This window comes from Poecilia reticulata, linkage group LG20 (genome assembly GCF_000633615.1).
Source record: "Poecilia reticulata strain Guanapo linkage group LG20, Guppy_female_1.0+MT, whole genome shotgun sequence".
NCBI lineage: Eukaryota > Metazoa > Chordata > Actinopteri > Cyprinodontiformes > Poeciliidae > Poecilia > Poecilia reticulata.
The window spans coordinates 12,244,002-12,262,451 of record NC_024350.1 but is presented as its reverse complement, the minus strand read 5'-3'; the positions used below and the strand labels follow the sequence as shown (position 1 = coordinate 12,262,451).

Genomic DNA, 18,450 nt, shown 5'->3' with positions numbered 1-18,450 from the left:
TTGATGTAAGCATTTAGTATGGTCTGGAGAGACATGGGAAAAAAGAGAAGAGACTTTATTTCATTGTTGCCTAAAAAGTTAGCATCTATCATGTACATTAATACCTTAAAATAAGCTAAAAAAAAACAAGAAAAAAAGAGAATAACCCTGAAGATCCGCGTGTGGAAAAGCATATATCTTTGTCATGAAAAAATGTGTTTGGACTCTGTAACATACACGGGGCACAAAAAAAAAGAAAGAGAAAGAAAGAAACTCACCTTCATTACTCATTCAAATCAAGGCTGCTCTACCAGCTGCTCCACTTTCGCCCTTAATGTCTTACAGCCATCCCTCATAAAAGCACTGAAACAAAGCAACCGAGAGTAGACTTAGACTGTGTCCTCTAAAATGTAAATGATTTCGCTGCATTGTTTCCATCTTCTAACTTCTACATAAACCGCAAGCTTGTTTTGAGCACCTGGTATAAACCTTATCTTTGTCATCTTTGAAACATTTTAGAAGCCCGAAATGAGAAGACAGTTGAACGCATTAGCATGTTTGGCGCTACACTTGTCCAGTGGATTTAAAAAAGCTGAATAGAAATAGGTAGGGAGACAAAGAAAGTTGAGGGGGCGTCCTCCACATACCTCACCGTTGTACCGTCTTTGAACGTACCATCTACACACCGGGGTTGACTACATACCACGCTTTTATTGCGCACCTTATAAACTTCCATGCGTATTTTGTCTTCTCGGTGACCTGATAAAAACAAATGTATTTTTATTTATTTTTGTTTTATTTTGCCTACTTTTAAAGTTACTTCTCCAATGGCAACCAGGGATCCCCAAACCCCTCCCCCCCTTTTTTTATAGTGAAAGTTGGTACAGTCCCCGGGCTGAGGCTGGTGGATGGTAAATCACTGAACTTTCTCCGACACGGAGTCAGGACGGCTGGGGAGGCGTTTCATCACTGAGCAGGGAAACAAACAGCAGCTCCCAGATTTATAACGAGCTTTTATTTCAGCTTTTACTTACAGAAGAGGTTCAGTAAAAACGGGGGTCTCTATAAAACCTCTTGAGAAAAAGAGAGAGGAAAAACAATACTTGTTGTAATCGCCGAGCGTTTACTGAATGGGACTCACAAGGTTAGTAACGAATTTATTAGCTACAAAGTTGCATTTACAGTTGCGTCATTTGTTTCCAATTTCCTTCATTTTAGTAAAATGTATCTCTTTGTATATTTCAGAATGAAATGTGTTTATTTATGCTATTTTTTTCCCTTCTGTCTAGTTGGACATAAATTACCATTATTATTTCGACGTATTAAGTGATTTTATCAAGAATTTAAAATAGTATTAGCTTCCTATAGTCTGCCATAGTGGTAGGTCCTCTACTTTTTTGTGCATATGTGTTAAATGTAATCTGTATGACTTTATTAAGCTTCCTTTTGGTTTGGTTATCTCTCTGTCTCTTTGTCTGGTAGGTCTCAAGACAGCTGGGTTTGTTATAATCTGATTTTGCTATTTTTTTTCTTTTTTTTTGCCAGGATTACTTGTGATTGCGATCAAGCTAAAAACTTTGCGAAATACCCTTAATTAAATAGTAAGTAACTAGTTGCAGATTTATTTGGAGGTGTAAATCACTGCTGCTGCAGAGAGAAAGCAAAGCCACATAGTGTTGAAAGTCTCAGTCAGATTCCAGCTGTATTGTTTCACAATCTGTTGCGCTACATGCACTCTCTAATTGAATAAAACATTTATGTGCGGACTGTGGAGGAATAAATAAGCTTGTTAACTCTCAGGTGAGGGGTGAGCAAACAAAAGAGTACTAGCCTTATGGTAATGAAGCCAGCCACAGCCACGGTCATGTTACCTGACACCTGGTCACAAAACCTGTGAGGTTATTGTTCTTGCAGGTTTCTGTCCACTGCTTGCCATTTGCACTTTTGAGCTGGTTTTTTTTTTTGTTTGTTTGTTTTTTTATCAGCCACAGAGACGTGTCGACCTCATCCTGTCTTTGTTTACAAGTTTTAGTCTACATTTCCGATTGAAAACAGATGGAAGATTGTTGATTTTCTTTTTGCTTTTTAGGCTTGGTGACAGTTGAATTGGTCAATGCGCCATGGGTACAATTTGAGAAGAAGCAGAGATGCTGTGTCACCTGAGCTGCGTAGAATTATAATCTTTTAACGTATCCCCTGAGAAAGATCCGTCTCCATCTTCATGGAGTTGCTTTTGATCCCCTCTGCTCCACTGAGGGTTAATGTGTGGCTTATTCTCCCACTGGGATCTTGTGTTTATGCATCATTTCATGAATGAATAAACTCCCTTCGAGATCCAAGTGATTTCTGCTGCATTCTAACCACAACTGTTTTTGAAAAGCTATATCTCCATTCAGACGAGAACTGGCAGGAATTTTCCTAACTGCACTTTGAAGTGTTTGAGTGATTACCTTGAACGTCAAAGCTGATAAAGACGGGTCACTCTAGCCTCACCATGGCACTTGTTGGACATGGGATCTCGACGACCTGTTTATTTTTGCACCGTAGCCTAATTGTCTCAAATTGCCAAATCCTCCACTTATGTTAACCCAAACGGAGCGAGAGTTCCCCCTCCCATAACGCTGTAGATCTACATGGGAACAGAAATTGGCTCCAGACATGAAACGGCCCATACATCTGTGTCCTCAAAGACTCTGAGGTCTGACTTTGTAGATCACAGACTAAATTATCCTGTAAATGCATATACAGACAAATTTTAAGTTGTTTCTTGTTATGGAAGAAGGTCTTTGAATGCCGTGTGTGTTGTGGGTAAAGCATGCTCCGACACGGGTAGCAAACTCAATTTCCTGGTTAACAAGGGAGCACGTGAATGAGATCAAATGGGTTTTATTGAGTAGAACAGTTGGAATCACTTCAACCTTTTAATTACAAGGGACTTAATTTTATTTCATTTAGGCAATTAAGGACTTACAGCGTCTTGGCAAAGTATTAATAAAACTTGAAAGGTCGCAGCCAGAAACTTCAATGTATTTTGTTGGAATTTTATGTGACAGGCCAAGTAGTGCAAAACTGGGAAGCAGAAAGTTAAGGATGCGTCGTTTTCATGAAGTTGTACAGATAAAAAATCTGATCAGTGAGGTGTGTTTGTATTCAGCCTGTTTGAATCACCACTTTATCTCAGTGAGTTTCTTTCTACCAGATTTGCACAGACACTAACATGTTTGCTCGTCTTTACACAACAGTTTAAACTCGCTCATATTAAATGGCGTGTGTTTGTCAACGTCAATGTTAAGGTCCAGCTACAGATTCTCAGTTGGATTTTGGTCTGAACTTTGGTTAGACCATTCCAACACATAAACACGAGTGGATCTCAGTCATGTTTATGGACTCTGACCTCATGGATAAGCCTGTTCAGTAAGCAGTTAATCAATTAATCACATAGTAACTTAAAATGAACTTGATCATTTCTTTTCTGATGATTAATATTTTTTGAAGGGCAATTTTGTTTACAGAGACATCTTGATCCATTTTAGTTAAGGTTTCATTTGTGTGTGCTTTTTTATTTCCATTTTTTATTTATTTTTTTTGTTTGTTTGTTTTTGGTTGTTGTGTTTTATTTTGAATGTTTAAAATGCCTTCCAGTTTCAGAGAAGTGTTCTGAACAAAATGTAAGTTCATTGCTCTTTGAGAGGGAGAACTTGCATTATTATGCCATTATCAATACATTATTTGAAAATGGAATCAAAACATCATTAATATAAATAAGGGGGAGCATTTAACGTCGAGTAGAATTTGTTAATATGACAGGCCTAATGGTGGAAGGTGAACCTAGTTACTAGTTTATACTTTTGCAGCATCCAACAAGTCATCTTCAAACCCAGTCAAAACTATTTTTATTTTTGTCACGTCATAAGTACTGTTTTGTGCTGATCTATTTAATAAAATTCCTATGAAATACATCCAGGTTTTGCAATGAAAGTTTTGAAAACAAAAACAGCAGTTGAGTGGATGTAAATACTTAGAAAAGGCTTTGAAAGTGTATCTTATGTTACGTGATTAACACAGATAGCATGTTTGTTTGTTTTTTTATCTTTATCCCTTTGCCTCCATCACATATCAGAGCATACTGCAATAAAGGCTGCAAAGCCATAAAAGAGAAGAGCAGGTTAGTTAATAGATTTTATAGATGAAGGAGCTGAGAGGAAATTAAAAAAGCTAAGAGGCTGTTAACAAATCAGGGCATGCTTTTTACTCCCCACTTGAAAGACAGCCCATGGTGAGGTTATTGGGGGGAGGAAATTGGATTTTCACAAGGGTTAACTTGCGAGAATCCAACTGTTGTTGATTGGAGTCTTGCTAAATTCTGAGAGGTGCTGTGATTCATTAAGCAGACACTCTAAAGACGTGTTTCCTCATACGGATGATGCACAACACGTCGAAGACTCTCATTACTCATGTCTGGCATTGACAAACATGTATTATTAGATCTGAATAGCTGCATATGTGTAGATCTGAATAGCTGCATATGTGTGCGTGTGTTTGAGTGTGCGTGACTTTTCCTTCATGTAAACTTGTCTTTATGATCTTCCTGTCTTAATGCCACTTCCTCACCGTTTGTGCCTAAACTTGCCGGGTTCTGTTTACATAGATATGGATTTGAATAGTTCACAGTCCAGCTGTGTAGACTAAACATTTCTTTCTTAACTATGTGTGTGTGCGTGTGTGTGTGGGGGGGGTGGGGGGTGGGGGTGTGTGTGTGTGGTGTTTGCTCCACCTCAGCACCGCATTCAGGTCTCCCTCTGTGCTAAGAATTACAACTTTGAAGGTGGGCGGGGGGTAAAAAGTGCTGTGTCCAAGGCAGAGTCTGGCAGATAGAACCTCTTGGATTTAATGAAGGTAAAAAAAAAATGCATTCACTCACTTTTAACCTGGAGTCGAGGCTGTGAGTGGGAATAAGAACAGAGTAAATGTAAGACGCTGACAAAAAAAAAAAGAGTAAGGAAAATAACTGACTTTTTTCCATTGAGTCTTTTTCCACTCGCCCTCTTGTTATCCCCCTCCTGCCTCAGTGTGGTGTCTGACTTCAGATCTAAGGAATCTGATGTAACTGTAACGGAGCTATTCCGGAGGTGCTTTCTCAGCCCCTTTACACATGTGCGAACATTATGGGGTTTTACAGGCTTACCTGAATCTTCTGTCCTCAGCAAATCCGGCGAGTAACTCATGGAGAAAAAGTTGCGGACAAAAGAAAAGTTGATACATTGGTTCTTTTTGTGTTGAATAACGCTTAAGTCTCGTTAAGTGTCAGCCCTGCTGTTTTTCTGTGGCTATGCGATGTATTTGGACAGCTGTGGCTGGCTGTGTATTGCAGAGGTTGCGACCCTGACGTCTTGTTTAATACCTGGCCCTCTTCGCCTAATTGATGGCCAGAGCAAACACTGTGGGACTGGGATGGCTAGCTGTGCGCGAGCATGAGCAGGAGAGAGTCTGGCTGTGAATAAATATTCCAAGCTTATTTGAATTTGAAGCCAACAGATTTGTTTCCTGAAAAGATTTAGTTTTGTCTGTGTATCTGATTATGCACTTTAGTCTTTATAGCTAATTAGTTTGCTTTTACTCACTGTAAGCTCTTCTCCAGTCGATTCTACAGCAAATCTGATGAATGCATCCCTATACCTTCCTTCCTCCAGTTTATTGTTCTTACTTGAAAACTCAAAACAGCTACAAGCCAGCTTCTCTGACTCATTGGCTTATGGTTTAAAGACTAACAAACAGTACCACGTAATTACAAAGTGCAAGGAAAAAGATTTGTGGCTTTCAAAAAAGCTTTGTCACCTACTGAGACATGGTAGGTTTACCAAAACTGACAGGTCAGGGCAATAAGAGCATTAATCATAGAAACAGCTAAGAGGCCTATACTCCTGACTACCAGGAAAAAAAATATTGTCCAATCACCATTTTTTTAAATCCCACAGTCTTTGTAAGGTAATAAAAGGTTTTATGCACTTACTTTGTCTCTTCCCATAAAATGTGTTATTACTGATAAATGCCATTTTTTATGAATTAGACAAAGGTACGCACAAAAGTCCCACCCCTTGACATGTGGTATCATTGAAAAGCCCTAAATGTCCTCTCCAGATACCAAAAGGAATTAATTCAGTAGAATGCAGGGGGTGGGAGATATTCAAGTTTAGAAATGTCCTCTACAGAGGACAAAAATAAACTACTGGTAGTCAGGAGGCTATAGCAACTATTGAATATTTTCTGAGATCCAAAGCTTAGCTGAAGCAAACTGTCAAGAGGACAGCTATTAAATCAAGCAAGAAAAAAAATTCCTACCAATTTTGAAAGATTTGTAGGAAGAAAGCCGACATTGTTAAAAGAACGGCATACGAAATCCCATTTGCAGTTTGTTGCAAGCCATCTAAAGTTAACACCGTTTACCTTACTGTGAAACATAGAAGTGGCAGTATTATACTGTTTGGTGACAAAGTTATTGGCTAAATACAAGCCAGTCCAGGAATCTTGAGTTCAAAAACCTCAGATATTGTTCGACTGTTAAAAATCATTTGCTTTCTACTTTGCAGGTTTGGACTACTTTACATTGGTCTTTCATGTGAAATCCCCAATAAAGTGCAAAGTTTTAATGCAAAAAAAAAGTTAAAGAATACTTTTTTTCATGGCACTCTAGGCACTTATTTTGTTATGTTTTTCTTCTAGGATATTCCCTGTGTCTGGGTAAGTCCTACTACTTCCGATTCAACCATCCTGCAGAGGCCAGCAGAATGAAGAGCATGCTTCCACAAAAGAGCCCAGTGTCAGCTTTAGCCTACAACACAGGTACTTACACAGAAGATTGGCGTTAAAGGTTGTAAAACCTTTCCCTGAACCGGAACTGTTCTGCTTGTATTTCTGTGCCCTCTTCTTTTTGTTGAACCTTTACTCTCTCTTAAACCACTTTGTCCATTTTAAACATTTGCACCATTCCTGGTACTCTTGTTTAAAACATACACATATGCAATCAGTAACTGGATACTGGAGTGGATTTACATCTAAGCATGTCACACATGTGCAAAAATTTTACCTTTCCAAAGTATTGGAATGTTTTTCTCATCTGGTAACCCGGTTGCCATGGTGAGACAGCTGGATTTTAGTGTCTCCTCAGAGATTGATTAGTGCAAGGTGTGTGAGCAATTGTCAGTGGAATTCCTTATCTTTTTAACCTGAGGCAAAAGCTTTACACACACACACAGACAAAGCTGTTTTTGCTGCGAGCTACGACTACTGCCTTCAGCATCCAGTTTGTTCAGGGTCTTATTCTGACGTGAACTCTAAGGGGAAGACTCCTACACAAAGCAAGAATAGCTGGAGTTCAAAAAGTGGAGAGTTACTGAGGTAAAAGCGGGTTGTTGCACACCATCATCACAGCTCTGTTTTAAATCTGCCCATGTATGGACACAAACTCCATGTGTGTGTGAGGTTCTAGATCTTATGACATCTCATGATGTCTTTCATTTTCTGCCCCATTTCTCAACACCGTGTCAAGTTTTAAACAGTTTCCCACATGGACACATTTTTGTTGCTATTTTTTTGTCCTTTTAACCTTTTAGATATTTTAGTTTATGCTTTGAAATTCTTCAACCAAGCTTAAACAATTATCTTTCCTGGTTAGAGAAACACTTTTTTATTTTGCTCTAGCAGATCCACAGTTTTGGGTAGAAGGAAAATGTTTCTGCTAGCGTGTGTGTGCGTGTCTGCGCGCACATGAATGTGTGTGTGCGTGTGTGTGTGTGTTTCTGAGTAAATGTGGCATTAAAACACTGGGTGGTCTAAGCTTAAGATCGTAATAGCTTCTTTTCCACATAAAACCACAGAAGTTTTAAAAAAAGATGGGCAGGTTTTGCTCCTTCACCTAATATGTTTTCACCTGCACAGTCGATGGCTGGACATTTAAGTCTAGTTTTGGGCAGTCTTTACTGTGCGTCAAACTAGGACTATAAGTCAAACATACCTCTGCTGGTCCTGCAAAAAACTAGATTTTTTTGGCATAGAGTTACGTTGAGGAAGAAGGAAGTAGAACAGGCTCAGTTGAGGTTTAGGGAAAGACCTTCAAAGACTCTGCTGCAAGTGCTCAAAATAAAAAGCCTTTGGAACGGTGGTGGGGAGGGGGGGGGGGGGTCTTTTTAGGGCACTCTACAATAGTTTGTGGGCCTTTTCATTAACCAAAACCCCATTCCAAGCAACTCCGCTCAAGTTAAACTGTTTGTTTTGGATCTAATAGACAGTTCTTGTGTGTGCACTTCCACACTAAATCAAAATGTGTGTGCGAGTCAGATCCTATACTTAGATTCTCCCTTTCCACTTGTGGATTAATTTTGACTTAATGTGCTCTGCCAAAAGTCTTAATTTTTGAATACCTGTGAATTCAAGTAGACATACAATCTTTCTCCTTTGGTTTTTCTTCTTTCATTTTCTCATTCTGCACTTTTGTCTGTATTTAGCCCCAATTTTTTTTTTTTTACAAAAAGGATTACAATTCAAAGTTCTCTTTTATTTTTGTCTTTTCTTAGTTCCATAACATATCAAATATTTGCACATTGTTCCAATTTGCTTGGTTGTTTTTCTAATCTCTTTCTAATTAAGTCTGTTTTCTATGAACTTGCCTGTTAACCTATTAATTAACATATTTTCTTGCAGATTATCTAAAGTTCAGCAGTGACTACAGTCATGCAGTCGGAGGCAGTGGTAGTGCTAGAGGGATGCGATCAGCCTCTGAGCTCCGGGATTTGATGGACACCCTGCAACGCAAAAAAATAGCCCTGGAAAACAGCCTAAGAGCCAATGGGAATGCGAACCCCTCCTATTTTAGTGTCACACAGGTCAGCACTGCTTCAAGTCCAACACATGGTTTATTATCCTTGTACTGAATGCTTTCATAGACTTTAGGAAGTTTGTTTGGTTATCCTTGATATCCGCTTTAGGCTAAAAAAAACCCCAACATTTTCTCTCTAGTAGTGAAAACAACGATTGCTCGTAGGGGTTTGAATATTATCCCGGATGTTTTACTTGTGTCACTGAAAAAGAAAAAAAAACAACAACAATTCTTGTACCTTGTCATTTATTTACAAGTTTATGAGAGTCTTTTATTTTTTCCTTCCTTTTTTTCCAGTCTCCTCCCACCACACCCACTTCCAGTCCTGCCACGTCTTCATCAGCCTATCAGGAACAGGCGAGGCGTTTCTACAGCTCTGATCGTCCACCCGTCTCTTTGAAATCTGGTTCCCATCTTCCCCCTGGACGACGGTCTGACCCTTTGACCTCCTCTCGTGGTTCTGCCAGCCGCAGTCAGGACAACCGTGGCGTCCCCGACAGTCGACGACTGAACAATCCAGGCTCCTCCCCTTTATTGTCCACATGGAACGGTGGAGGCTCTTCCACTTCTGTTGCCAGTAGCGACAACGTTCTCCTCTCTCTTCCTCCCTCCTCTACGACCCGCGCTGCGTCAGCGGGAGGTGCTGTCAGCATGCCCTCAAGCCCTCGATTGGGTCGGCGTACCTATGGGAGCCAAGATCCATCGCCCACCATTCGAACCAGGAAATATTCAGCCGGGTCACTCAGCGGCCTTATGACTGGAGGACATAGCCGATCACTGCCACGTCTTTGTCCTTCCCCTTCTCCTCGAGGTGAAAGCAGTGGAACGCTGCCCTTATCAACGCTCCCACAGAGACAAGCCGATATGAATGGGAGTTACAAATTAGGCAAGGAGTCTTTCAGCCACAGTCCAAATGCCAACCCTGAATACAGCCACAGCTCCAGTAACTCATACCAGCAAGTATCTAGCAAGAGTCACATCCAGACCAATACTCATGGTGAAGGTGTTGTGTCTATTTCTCTTTCCTCCCCTAAAAGCTCTTCCTCCTCTACTTATTCCACAACTGCCCCGCCAGATGTGACAATCCCATCTAAAGCAGGGGGCTCTTCTTCTCCAAGAGTTGCCAAAAAACTCAGCCTAACCTCCACCAGCTCAATGGGCTCAATCAGCTCCACAAAATCCAGCCCTCCTGAGGCAGAATTTAACTCCACCCAAGGAGTGTCTGCAGTTATTGAGAGGTCCTTGGGGGAGAAGGATAGACGAGTTGGAGGCCTGGAGATGGGACTCGGGGAAACACGGGCTTCATTTGGGAAGGCGGGGATGGATCATGGGACGGGCCTTGGGGAGAGGAGACAGTCATTTGGAAAGGCAGGAGTGGCTCCACCTGGTGGTTTTAGGGAAAGAAGGGGAAGTATTAGCTCTCTTAGTGGGAAGGAAGAATTGACGGATTATCACCATAGACAGAAAGAGGAGCGACTTCGTGAGCAGGAGGTGGAGAGACTGGTAAGTTGCAAAGTATTTGTCTGTTAGGTTGTCTATAATTACTGTAAGTGATAAGATGTTGTTTTTTGTCTAATTACCAGTATATGTTTGAGATGCAGCTAAAAAACAAAAAGTAGTTGGTGACCATAATCACACTCTTCGGTGTGGACTCTGTTACTGAAGGGTCCAGCGTGGTTGAACTGTTGAAGCATGGTCTCGTGGTTTTGGGATGTTTGTTTTTGCACAGACCCTTCACGGTCCACAAGACGCTTCGAACCAAGCTCCTCTGAAACAGCTTCATTGCAGTGGACATCATGGTGTTTTCTCTTATGTGTGGTTTACTGCAGTATTGTAAACACAGCGTTCATGGCAGAGAGGAACGACTATTATTATGAGTTCAAAACAGTTTGGAGGATGAGGAGATAATGATTGACAAGTTGGAAAATCAAATTTTATTTTCCATGTTATCTGGGAAAAAATAGAACGGAGGGCCTTGGTGAGAAACTCTTCCATTGCATTGGATCAGAACTGAGCAGGAGGAGTTTAGTATTTCAGTATGTACTTCCTTGCGGACTTAAACAATTGCTCTTCAAGACTGCCTATTCTGCTCTCTGACTGAAAAAGCAGAATTCTATCAGTGGAATCGAAAGAGCTGTCCTGCCTTGCACAGATAAGTCAGAAAACTGGATCACAGAAGTTGAGTAGCTCTGTTTTCCACATATAAACACCCATGAAATTCAGACCAGTCTCAACAGTTTCACATACAGCAAAAAGATCGCGAAGGGCGTTGTGACAAGAAGGGCCGGAAAACATGAAGCTGAGAACAAAATTTTCCCTCAACCAACTGTGACAATGAGAACTGATTTTGGCAGACCATCTCGACCACGGTGGTCCTGTGAGTCTTTGACAAGAGTCTCAAGAGGATATTTTTTGTAAATCAGCCATGCTTGCTGATGGGTCCTGTGCTCCTAAAATGAAGGCTCTGAAGAAAAAAAAGGACGGTTGTGTTAGAAGTCATCACTGACAGTGGAAGCGTGGAATGCACATGCTCACAAATGGTCTTCAGAAATCAAGTTAGCATAGGAATGTTTGCCTCCAGAATAGCATTCTCTTTGGCCTCTCAAACATACTCTCCCAGGGAGCTTAGCACACACACATGCACACGCACACACACACACATAGTGAGGTTTACCACTCAACAGATGCTTATGGCAGTTAGCCCGCACTAACAGGACTATTCTTAACCTTACGCTTGGATTGTGTGTGTATGTGTGTACATGTTGATAGATGTTTATGTCAGTCATCTGGAGGTCCGCCCAGAGCGGTTTCAACCACTGAGTAGCCGCAGAGCCCATCATTTAGATGTGGGTCAGGGAAACCAAGATTACAGACTTAGTGTAGCAGGTGGATAAACACACAAATGCATAACACATAATAATAAGTGCGATCATAGTTATTGCTTCTCTGTCTTTATGCATCTCTCATACGTTGTCATATTTTACTAATTTAGATTAAATGCATAGATTTTAGAATTATTAAACACTTCACTTCTTTTTTGGAAAGAGACAGAGCTCATATTCTAAGAAAAACTGACTTCAAACTAAAATGGCATCAACTTACTCTTTGGTAACTCACTGATGTAATTTCTGCCTTGTTTACTCAAACACTCAGTTTCAATCTCACTTTACCAGCATGACCAGTATTTGTTGGTATTAAATCAAAAGACTGTGGACATCGAAAACCGAAATACAATTACAGATTCATATGTTTCTATGAAGTGATGCACGTGGGAACTGGGAAGAGCCATTAACAGGATTTTAGTTCAGCCTAAGGCTCAATATTGGAAATCATCTCCTATCGTCTTAACTTTTCCTGCCATCTAGTGGTTATTTTTATAAACTGCATCTAGAAATGCGAAGCTCTTGATACTCTACAATAAATTAAGTGTTCACTTCATGTTATTGAACACTAAGTAATTCTAACTTCTAAGCACTATTTGTATATTTACACTAGCTTTAGCCAGGGGTGCTACTGCTGCTTCCTTTTTGGACCGGGTACATTGATCTGAGATCAACATCATTTTATAGTGTCTATCTTTTGAATCAGTCAATGTGAAAAACTGGCATAGACTCTTTATCTCAGGTTGTGCTGTCACATTAAATGTTAGAAATGGCTCAGTGTGGTTCTATTGAAATACAGTAGAAAAAAAACAAGCTACACTCAAAAGTGTAATAGTTGTTCTGAAAAGAATTGCAATAGCTACAAAATATGTTTAGTGCCGTTTTCATCCTATGAAAACATTTCTCCTGAAGTCTGTTGGCTTCTGCTTAGAGTTGAATATCTCAACATTTTCACTTCCCCATCCTCACCAGTTCTTCCTAGATGATGTTATCCTTGAACGTGTCTTGTTTCTTATGTGGCATTACAGACATTCCCGTGTTTTGGGCGATGTCTTGTTTCCCCGCACGCTTCCCATCGGATCTGACAGCTGTCCACCTCCTCATTAGATCGCTTGGTCTCTCGCTGTGACTCGCATACACACCAAGTCTAATTCTTTCCCCCTCATCTGTTTGCTTGTAATATTACCTATGCAGGCCTGCGTTGGGGCTCATGTGCTTCTCTGTCCAGAGATTGTAGAGTGAGGGAGGTTGTTTTGACTCTTCACAGCTTCCGTAGGTCGACACTTATAGCTGCACTCTGGCAATAACAACAGCAGCAGGGGAACTCTTTCTGTGGGCATACTAACTGAGAGAAGATTCTCTTCTTTTATTTTAAATATGTTTTATTTAACTATATGTTGTTAAAAATAGATGAAAGGAATGGTACTGGGTTCAAAATAAATAATAATCAGATTGGAACTGCAGCCATCATTTCTGGAATGCTTCCCCAGGTAATTCTTATGTTATCAAGTGGAATTTAAGAATTTTATCCATAATCATCAGGTACTTTACATGTAAATGTTATGTAAAACAGTTTCTTGTATATTGTGCGTCTTTTATTTTGGAAACAACATGGTTATCCTCGACCTTTTTGTAAATAATAGAAGGATCTAATTTGCACATCCTGTGCTTCATTCAACTGACGCGTGTGTGTGGTTGCTTCAGGAGCGACAGCGGCTAGAAACCATCCTGTCTCTTTGCTCGGAACTTGGGCGTGCCGAAAGGGACGGAGGGGGACCGGCGCCGAGCTCCACGTCGGCGGTTGCGGATCTCCAGAAGATCAACCAGGAGCTGGAGAAGCTCCAGGTGAACGACGACGATGATGACACGCCGTCTGTGTTTTCGGACTCTTCAGCTGTTAACGGGATTCCGGGGAGCGGTCACATGACCTCCCCGGGATCAGAGAACGGTTACTTTGACGACGACCTGCAGGCGCGGCGGAGGCGCAGCAGCGGACACAGAGACTACAGGGCCGAATCGCCGGCAGTCAGCCTACGAAGCTTTGCTCCGTCACCCTCTTCAAGATCTCTGAGGACAAATGAGGTATCGGTTAAATATTTTATTCAAACTGTCAGTTGTTAGGGGGATTTTGAGATCATTTTGTGCCAATATTTGTGTGTTGTTTACCTTTCAAAACCCAAATTTCTTCAATATGATTCATTATAATCATTATAATCATAATCTTTGACATAAATCTGAGAGAAACAGCAAAATACATTCACTATAAATCTTGTCATCAAAAGTTTGCCTTCTATTGTGGTAAAATCATGTGTTTACGGGGCGCATTGTACGTGGATCAGCTTTATCGACCTAGATTATTATTTATGAAGTGTTTATGCTTCCCATTGTCTCTGTGGAAAGCATGAAAGTAACAAGGTTGCTTGTTGAAATACTTGGAAAAGGATTGATACCATTTGTGTCCCCAGATGGGGGATATTTACAGCTCATTTATTAGATTAGAGCAAGTGAAGTGTTACCATTTTAAGTTGACAGCTGCTGCCTGTGTCAGTGGGCTTGTATGTATAGAATTAATTCATCTAAAAAACAAAAAGGAACATAGGTAAAATAGTATATTTTTCAATATTCGATTGTAATCGACGTCTATTATTAAAGTTACAAACACATTCTTGTGTGATAGTTTTTAAAATGTTATTTAATATTTTCTCTCTATTGCTTGTTTCTTTGAGTTTGCATTGTATGTGAATGTAGTTTATTCTATTTTACTCATTTGAACTGATATGGACTGCATCTAATTTTATTCCACTTGCTTATGTAAAGGCCAATATAAGTTCTGTTCCATTTTTAAAGCTCAACATTGAAGTTTTGTGTTTCAATGAGTTCAATCAGGTATGTTTTTACCAGTCTGCAGAGGACTCAGCTTCCTGCCTAGGGCAAGACTCGATGCCTTCAGAGGAGGAAGTGAGGCGTGCAGAGGAGGAGAGAATTCAGGTGTTGAACAACATCGAGGAGCTGGAGCAAAAAATCAAGGAGCTGGACAACCAAATGGAGGAATCTGCCCAAGAGGTAGCTGACGGCTAAATCTGGCCATTTGATTTGTTTACATTCTTTTCAAAAGACATAGAACCTTGTTCTTTCTATTTCTTTGTCATTTTGTCGTGTTAAAATGTTTTATCCAAGAAAGAATAGCCAGAACATATGTCTTCAGTTTGAAACTCCGGAACTAGTCCGATTTATTTCCTAAAGGTGGAAGTTGAGCGAGCGCTGGTCGAAGCGGAGCAAGAGTCAGAAGTAGGCGCTCTGCACCGGGAGAAAGAAGCTTTGGATGAACTTCACAGCAAGATGGAAGACTTGGAGACAAAGTCCCAACAGGAAAAAGAAAAGGTAGAAGTCTTCACTTTGAAGCTATATAATTGTCTTGACCTATGGTTTTAGATTCTGGTAAGTGATAGTGATGCAGATGCAAATCTTGTAACCTTAGTGCAGTGGTTCTTAACCTGGGTTCGATCGAACCCCAGGGGTTCGGCGGAGCCTCTGCCGCGGAGGTAAAGACACACTTGTGTAAAGTCGTAATGACGCCCCGCTTTGCCATCACTTGCTGCAGAGGATCACGTTACATTGCTAAGCCAATCAGTGCTGCGGAGGAGCCCTGATTGAAGGAGCTCCACTCTCAGCATGGATTTGAACTTGTGTCTTTAATTACTTCAGCAAAACTCACCGTTTTTACCAAATTCTATAGTCTAAATCTGCTCCTTAGTTGCATCTTTTCGGGTTTGCTACTGCCTCTAGTGGCGTGGGGGTGGTAACACAACTAATATAATTACATTACTAAATCAGAATACCGCAAAGCATTCTGTGTGTCGGCGGGGGGGTGGTGAGAAGGGTTCGGTGAATGCGCACATGAAACTGGGGGGGTTCGGTACCTCATAAAAGGTTAAGAACCACTGCCTTAGTGTAAGTTATGGAGAAGTTTTCAGCCTTTTAACAGTTGGCAGAATTTTAACCATGGAATATAATCTTACAAATATATAGGCAGCCCAGAGACTCATATGTTCAGGGGTCATGTGAGCAACTGGAAGGTGTTAATCCGTCTCATGCTTTCTCTGCTCCAAATATATATCTGCTAATACTACCCAGGATGCATCAGTCCCCAGAGCTATTCTGTCTCACACACTACTGCATTAAATCTACAAATATATACATGGGTGTAACTTTTTTCTTATTTAAACTCCCTTAAGGTTGCACGAATAGGAAAAATGTGCAAATTGCTAGATAAACAGGTGGAATTGATATTTATGATTTTACATTTAAACACGAGTATGAAGCAAAATTACAGTTTGCTGTGTTCATTCCTTCCACCTGAGCAAAAATGTCTACCCAGCTGCAGTCGGGGAAAACGACCGAGAGAGGGAAAGACAGAGGAATCAATCAGAAACTGTTTGGAAAACTGCAGTTCAGAAATAAAGTTGAGTGCTTGTACATATTTGGGTGGCTGTTTTGTGTCGTGTATACACAGAAAGGAGCACTAATGTGCCAGTTAATCCTCTGCTGAACCATCCCTTATGTCCTTGTTTCCATTCCCACCCATTCCTTCAGTCATTGTCATGCAAACAAACTTGACAAAAGGCAGGACACGAATCTGTTGCAACGTTTATCCTACTCTCACATACCACCTCCCCGTTCCCTGTAACAAGCGCTCCATTACTCTGCCAGAGTTTTTTTTTTTTTCTCCTCCGTACCCCTTGACCCCCTCCCTTCCTCTAGGCTAGTGTTACTGACTTTAAAGCCATGATAACTAACTGTCATCCTGCAAGTCCCCACTAACTCAGCCATCCTCTCTCTGTCCTGCGTGTGTATGTGTTCTTGTCTTTGTTTCTTTTTTTTTTTTTTATATATATATGTACACATGCACAAATGTGTACATGGTGTCCGTGTTGTTGCGTGGGAATGTGCGTACATGTACACGTATGGAAACATGCGTGTACCAGGCGTGCGAGTTGCTGCAGGCAGAAAGGGACAGAGTAGAGAGGTTGGCTCAGATTGTGTGTGAGCAGCGCTCCCAGCTGGACAGCTGCCCTGAAGCCACCAAGGAGCCCCTACAGGAGCAGCTAGCCAGGGTCAGTACACACACACGCAGACACACACACACACACAGACACACACACACACACACACACACACACACACACACACACACACACACACACGCATACATACTGCCACAGCTCTGTACAGTGCCATGCAAAAGTTATTCTTGCAGCTTGAACTTTCCTATATTTTTCAACATTGCAACCATAAACTTGTAATTGTGAAGTGGAGGGAAAATGAGAAATGATTCATAAAATTTGTATTATTTAAAATTAGAAAAACATGGTATGCATATCCATGCATCCCATTTTACTTGTATACCCCAAATAAAATCCATTACAACCACTGTTTTCAGGAGGATCTGCATTAAGCATTTACAGCCAGGCTGTTCTTCTCAGATGCATCCCATGAAATATTACTGAACTAGAGTTATTTTTGCAACAGCACACAAATTCACACCGACCTTTTGCATATTTTTTTTTAAATTAAAAAATACAAAAATATAATTTTTTTTGTGGAAAAGTTAATCATTTTCCATCTATTTCGTAAATTCCCATTAAGGGTTCTGACTGTAATATTTTTTGAAAAATGTAAACAGGTTTCAGAGTTGGGAATAAATTGCTAAGCACTGATCTTTCTTTGCTGTTTCAGCAAATTATTTTGTTTTGTAGAAGATAAAAAGCATGCAAAGGCACATTAAACTCACATCAGTTCATGCAACCCTGTGGCATTGACTAGAATATGAATGTGGGAAAGTGTTTGCGGGGTGGACTGGAAAAGGCACGGGATGCTTGCATACTTCATTATGCATGTAGAAAATCTGCACTTCTTCACCTAAATCACCCCATCTTCTCTATGGACTCACTCAAGCTGTCTACCATTCAAGTTCTCTTTTCTTACTGAATAGCTTCTGTTTGTTTCTGCTGTTGCTACTTTACCATGAAACTGATGAGATCTATTAAGGTTCTAAAATACTAAGGCTGAAACACCAGTTTGGGCATAGAATATTAGCTTTCATTTTTCATGTTTTAATTACAGCAATTCCTTGTTTAAAATTAAAGCCTGATAGGGATTTAGTTTTTGCTTTGTTTATCAATGAATGCCTAAATGTTTCTAATGTTTTGCATGTGAAGTCAAACAGCCATGGGTCAGTGTTTGCATGACTGGTAAATGTTCATGAAAGTCGGATATGTCTCTTTTACTGTTTTGCCTGCATTTGTTTTGTTTCACTAAAGTTTTTTGCTTAGATCTTAGATCACATAAGTTTGATCTGTCAGAGCAACACGTGTGCCAGTATGTAATACCTGATGTATACGTCTGGCATATGTTACACCTTTTTCGTCGTCATCTTCAAAAGTCGGTTTTAGTGGTCGTTTTGTAGACTCACTGGTTTTTACTCCTTCACCGTCTTTTCTTATTGTGCGCATTAGGACTGTGAGGTACTTGAGGCAGAGACAAAGCGCTTTGAAGACCTGGAGTTCCAGCAGCTGGAAAAGGAGAGCAGGCAGGATGAGGAGAAGGAGACCCGTACACAAGAACTTCTCCGAGAGGCTGCCGACTACCAGCGCAGCACCGTCACTCGCAAGGTAACACATCTTATTTTTACGGAACCTAAAGAGTTGCTCGAATGTG

The 18,450-nt window shown here is 40.6% G+C and overlaps 1 protein-coding gene across 6 annotated transcripts in view; it reads left to right on the top strand.

Moving 5' to 3' along the window:
- Positions 1-18,450, top strand: part of phldb2b (pleckstrin homology-like domain, family B, member 2b) — a 38,518-nt gene that overhangs the window by 9,535 nt on the left and 10,533 nt on the right. For 4 of the 6 annotated variants that reach the window (XM_008438723.2, XM_008438725.2, XM_008438722.2 and 1 more), the window contains exons 6-13: positions 6,700-6,819; positions 8,677-8,858; positions 9,149-10,354; positions 13,438-13,815; positions 14,635-14,796; positions 14,977-15,114; positions 16,719-16,847; positions 18,249-18,404. In XM_008438723.2, coding sequence (XP_008436945.1) covers positions 6,700-6,819; positions 8,677-8,858; positions 9,149-10,354; positions 13,438-13,815; positions 14,635-14,796; positions 14,977-15,114; positions 16,719-16,847; positions 18,249-18,404 — 2,471 coding nt within the window. Of the gene's footprint in view, positions 1-904; positions 1,124-6,699; positions 6,820-8,676; positions 8,859-9,148; positions 10,355-13,437; positions 13,816-14,634; positions 14,797-14,976; positions 15,115-16,718; positions 16,848-18,248; positions 18,405-18,450 lie in introns of those variants that run through there. The other 2 variants (XM_008438728.2, XM_008438724.2) reach the window with 2 other exon arrangements.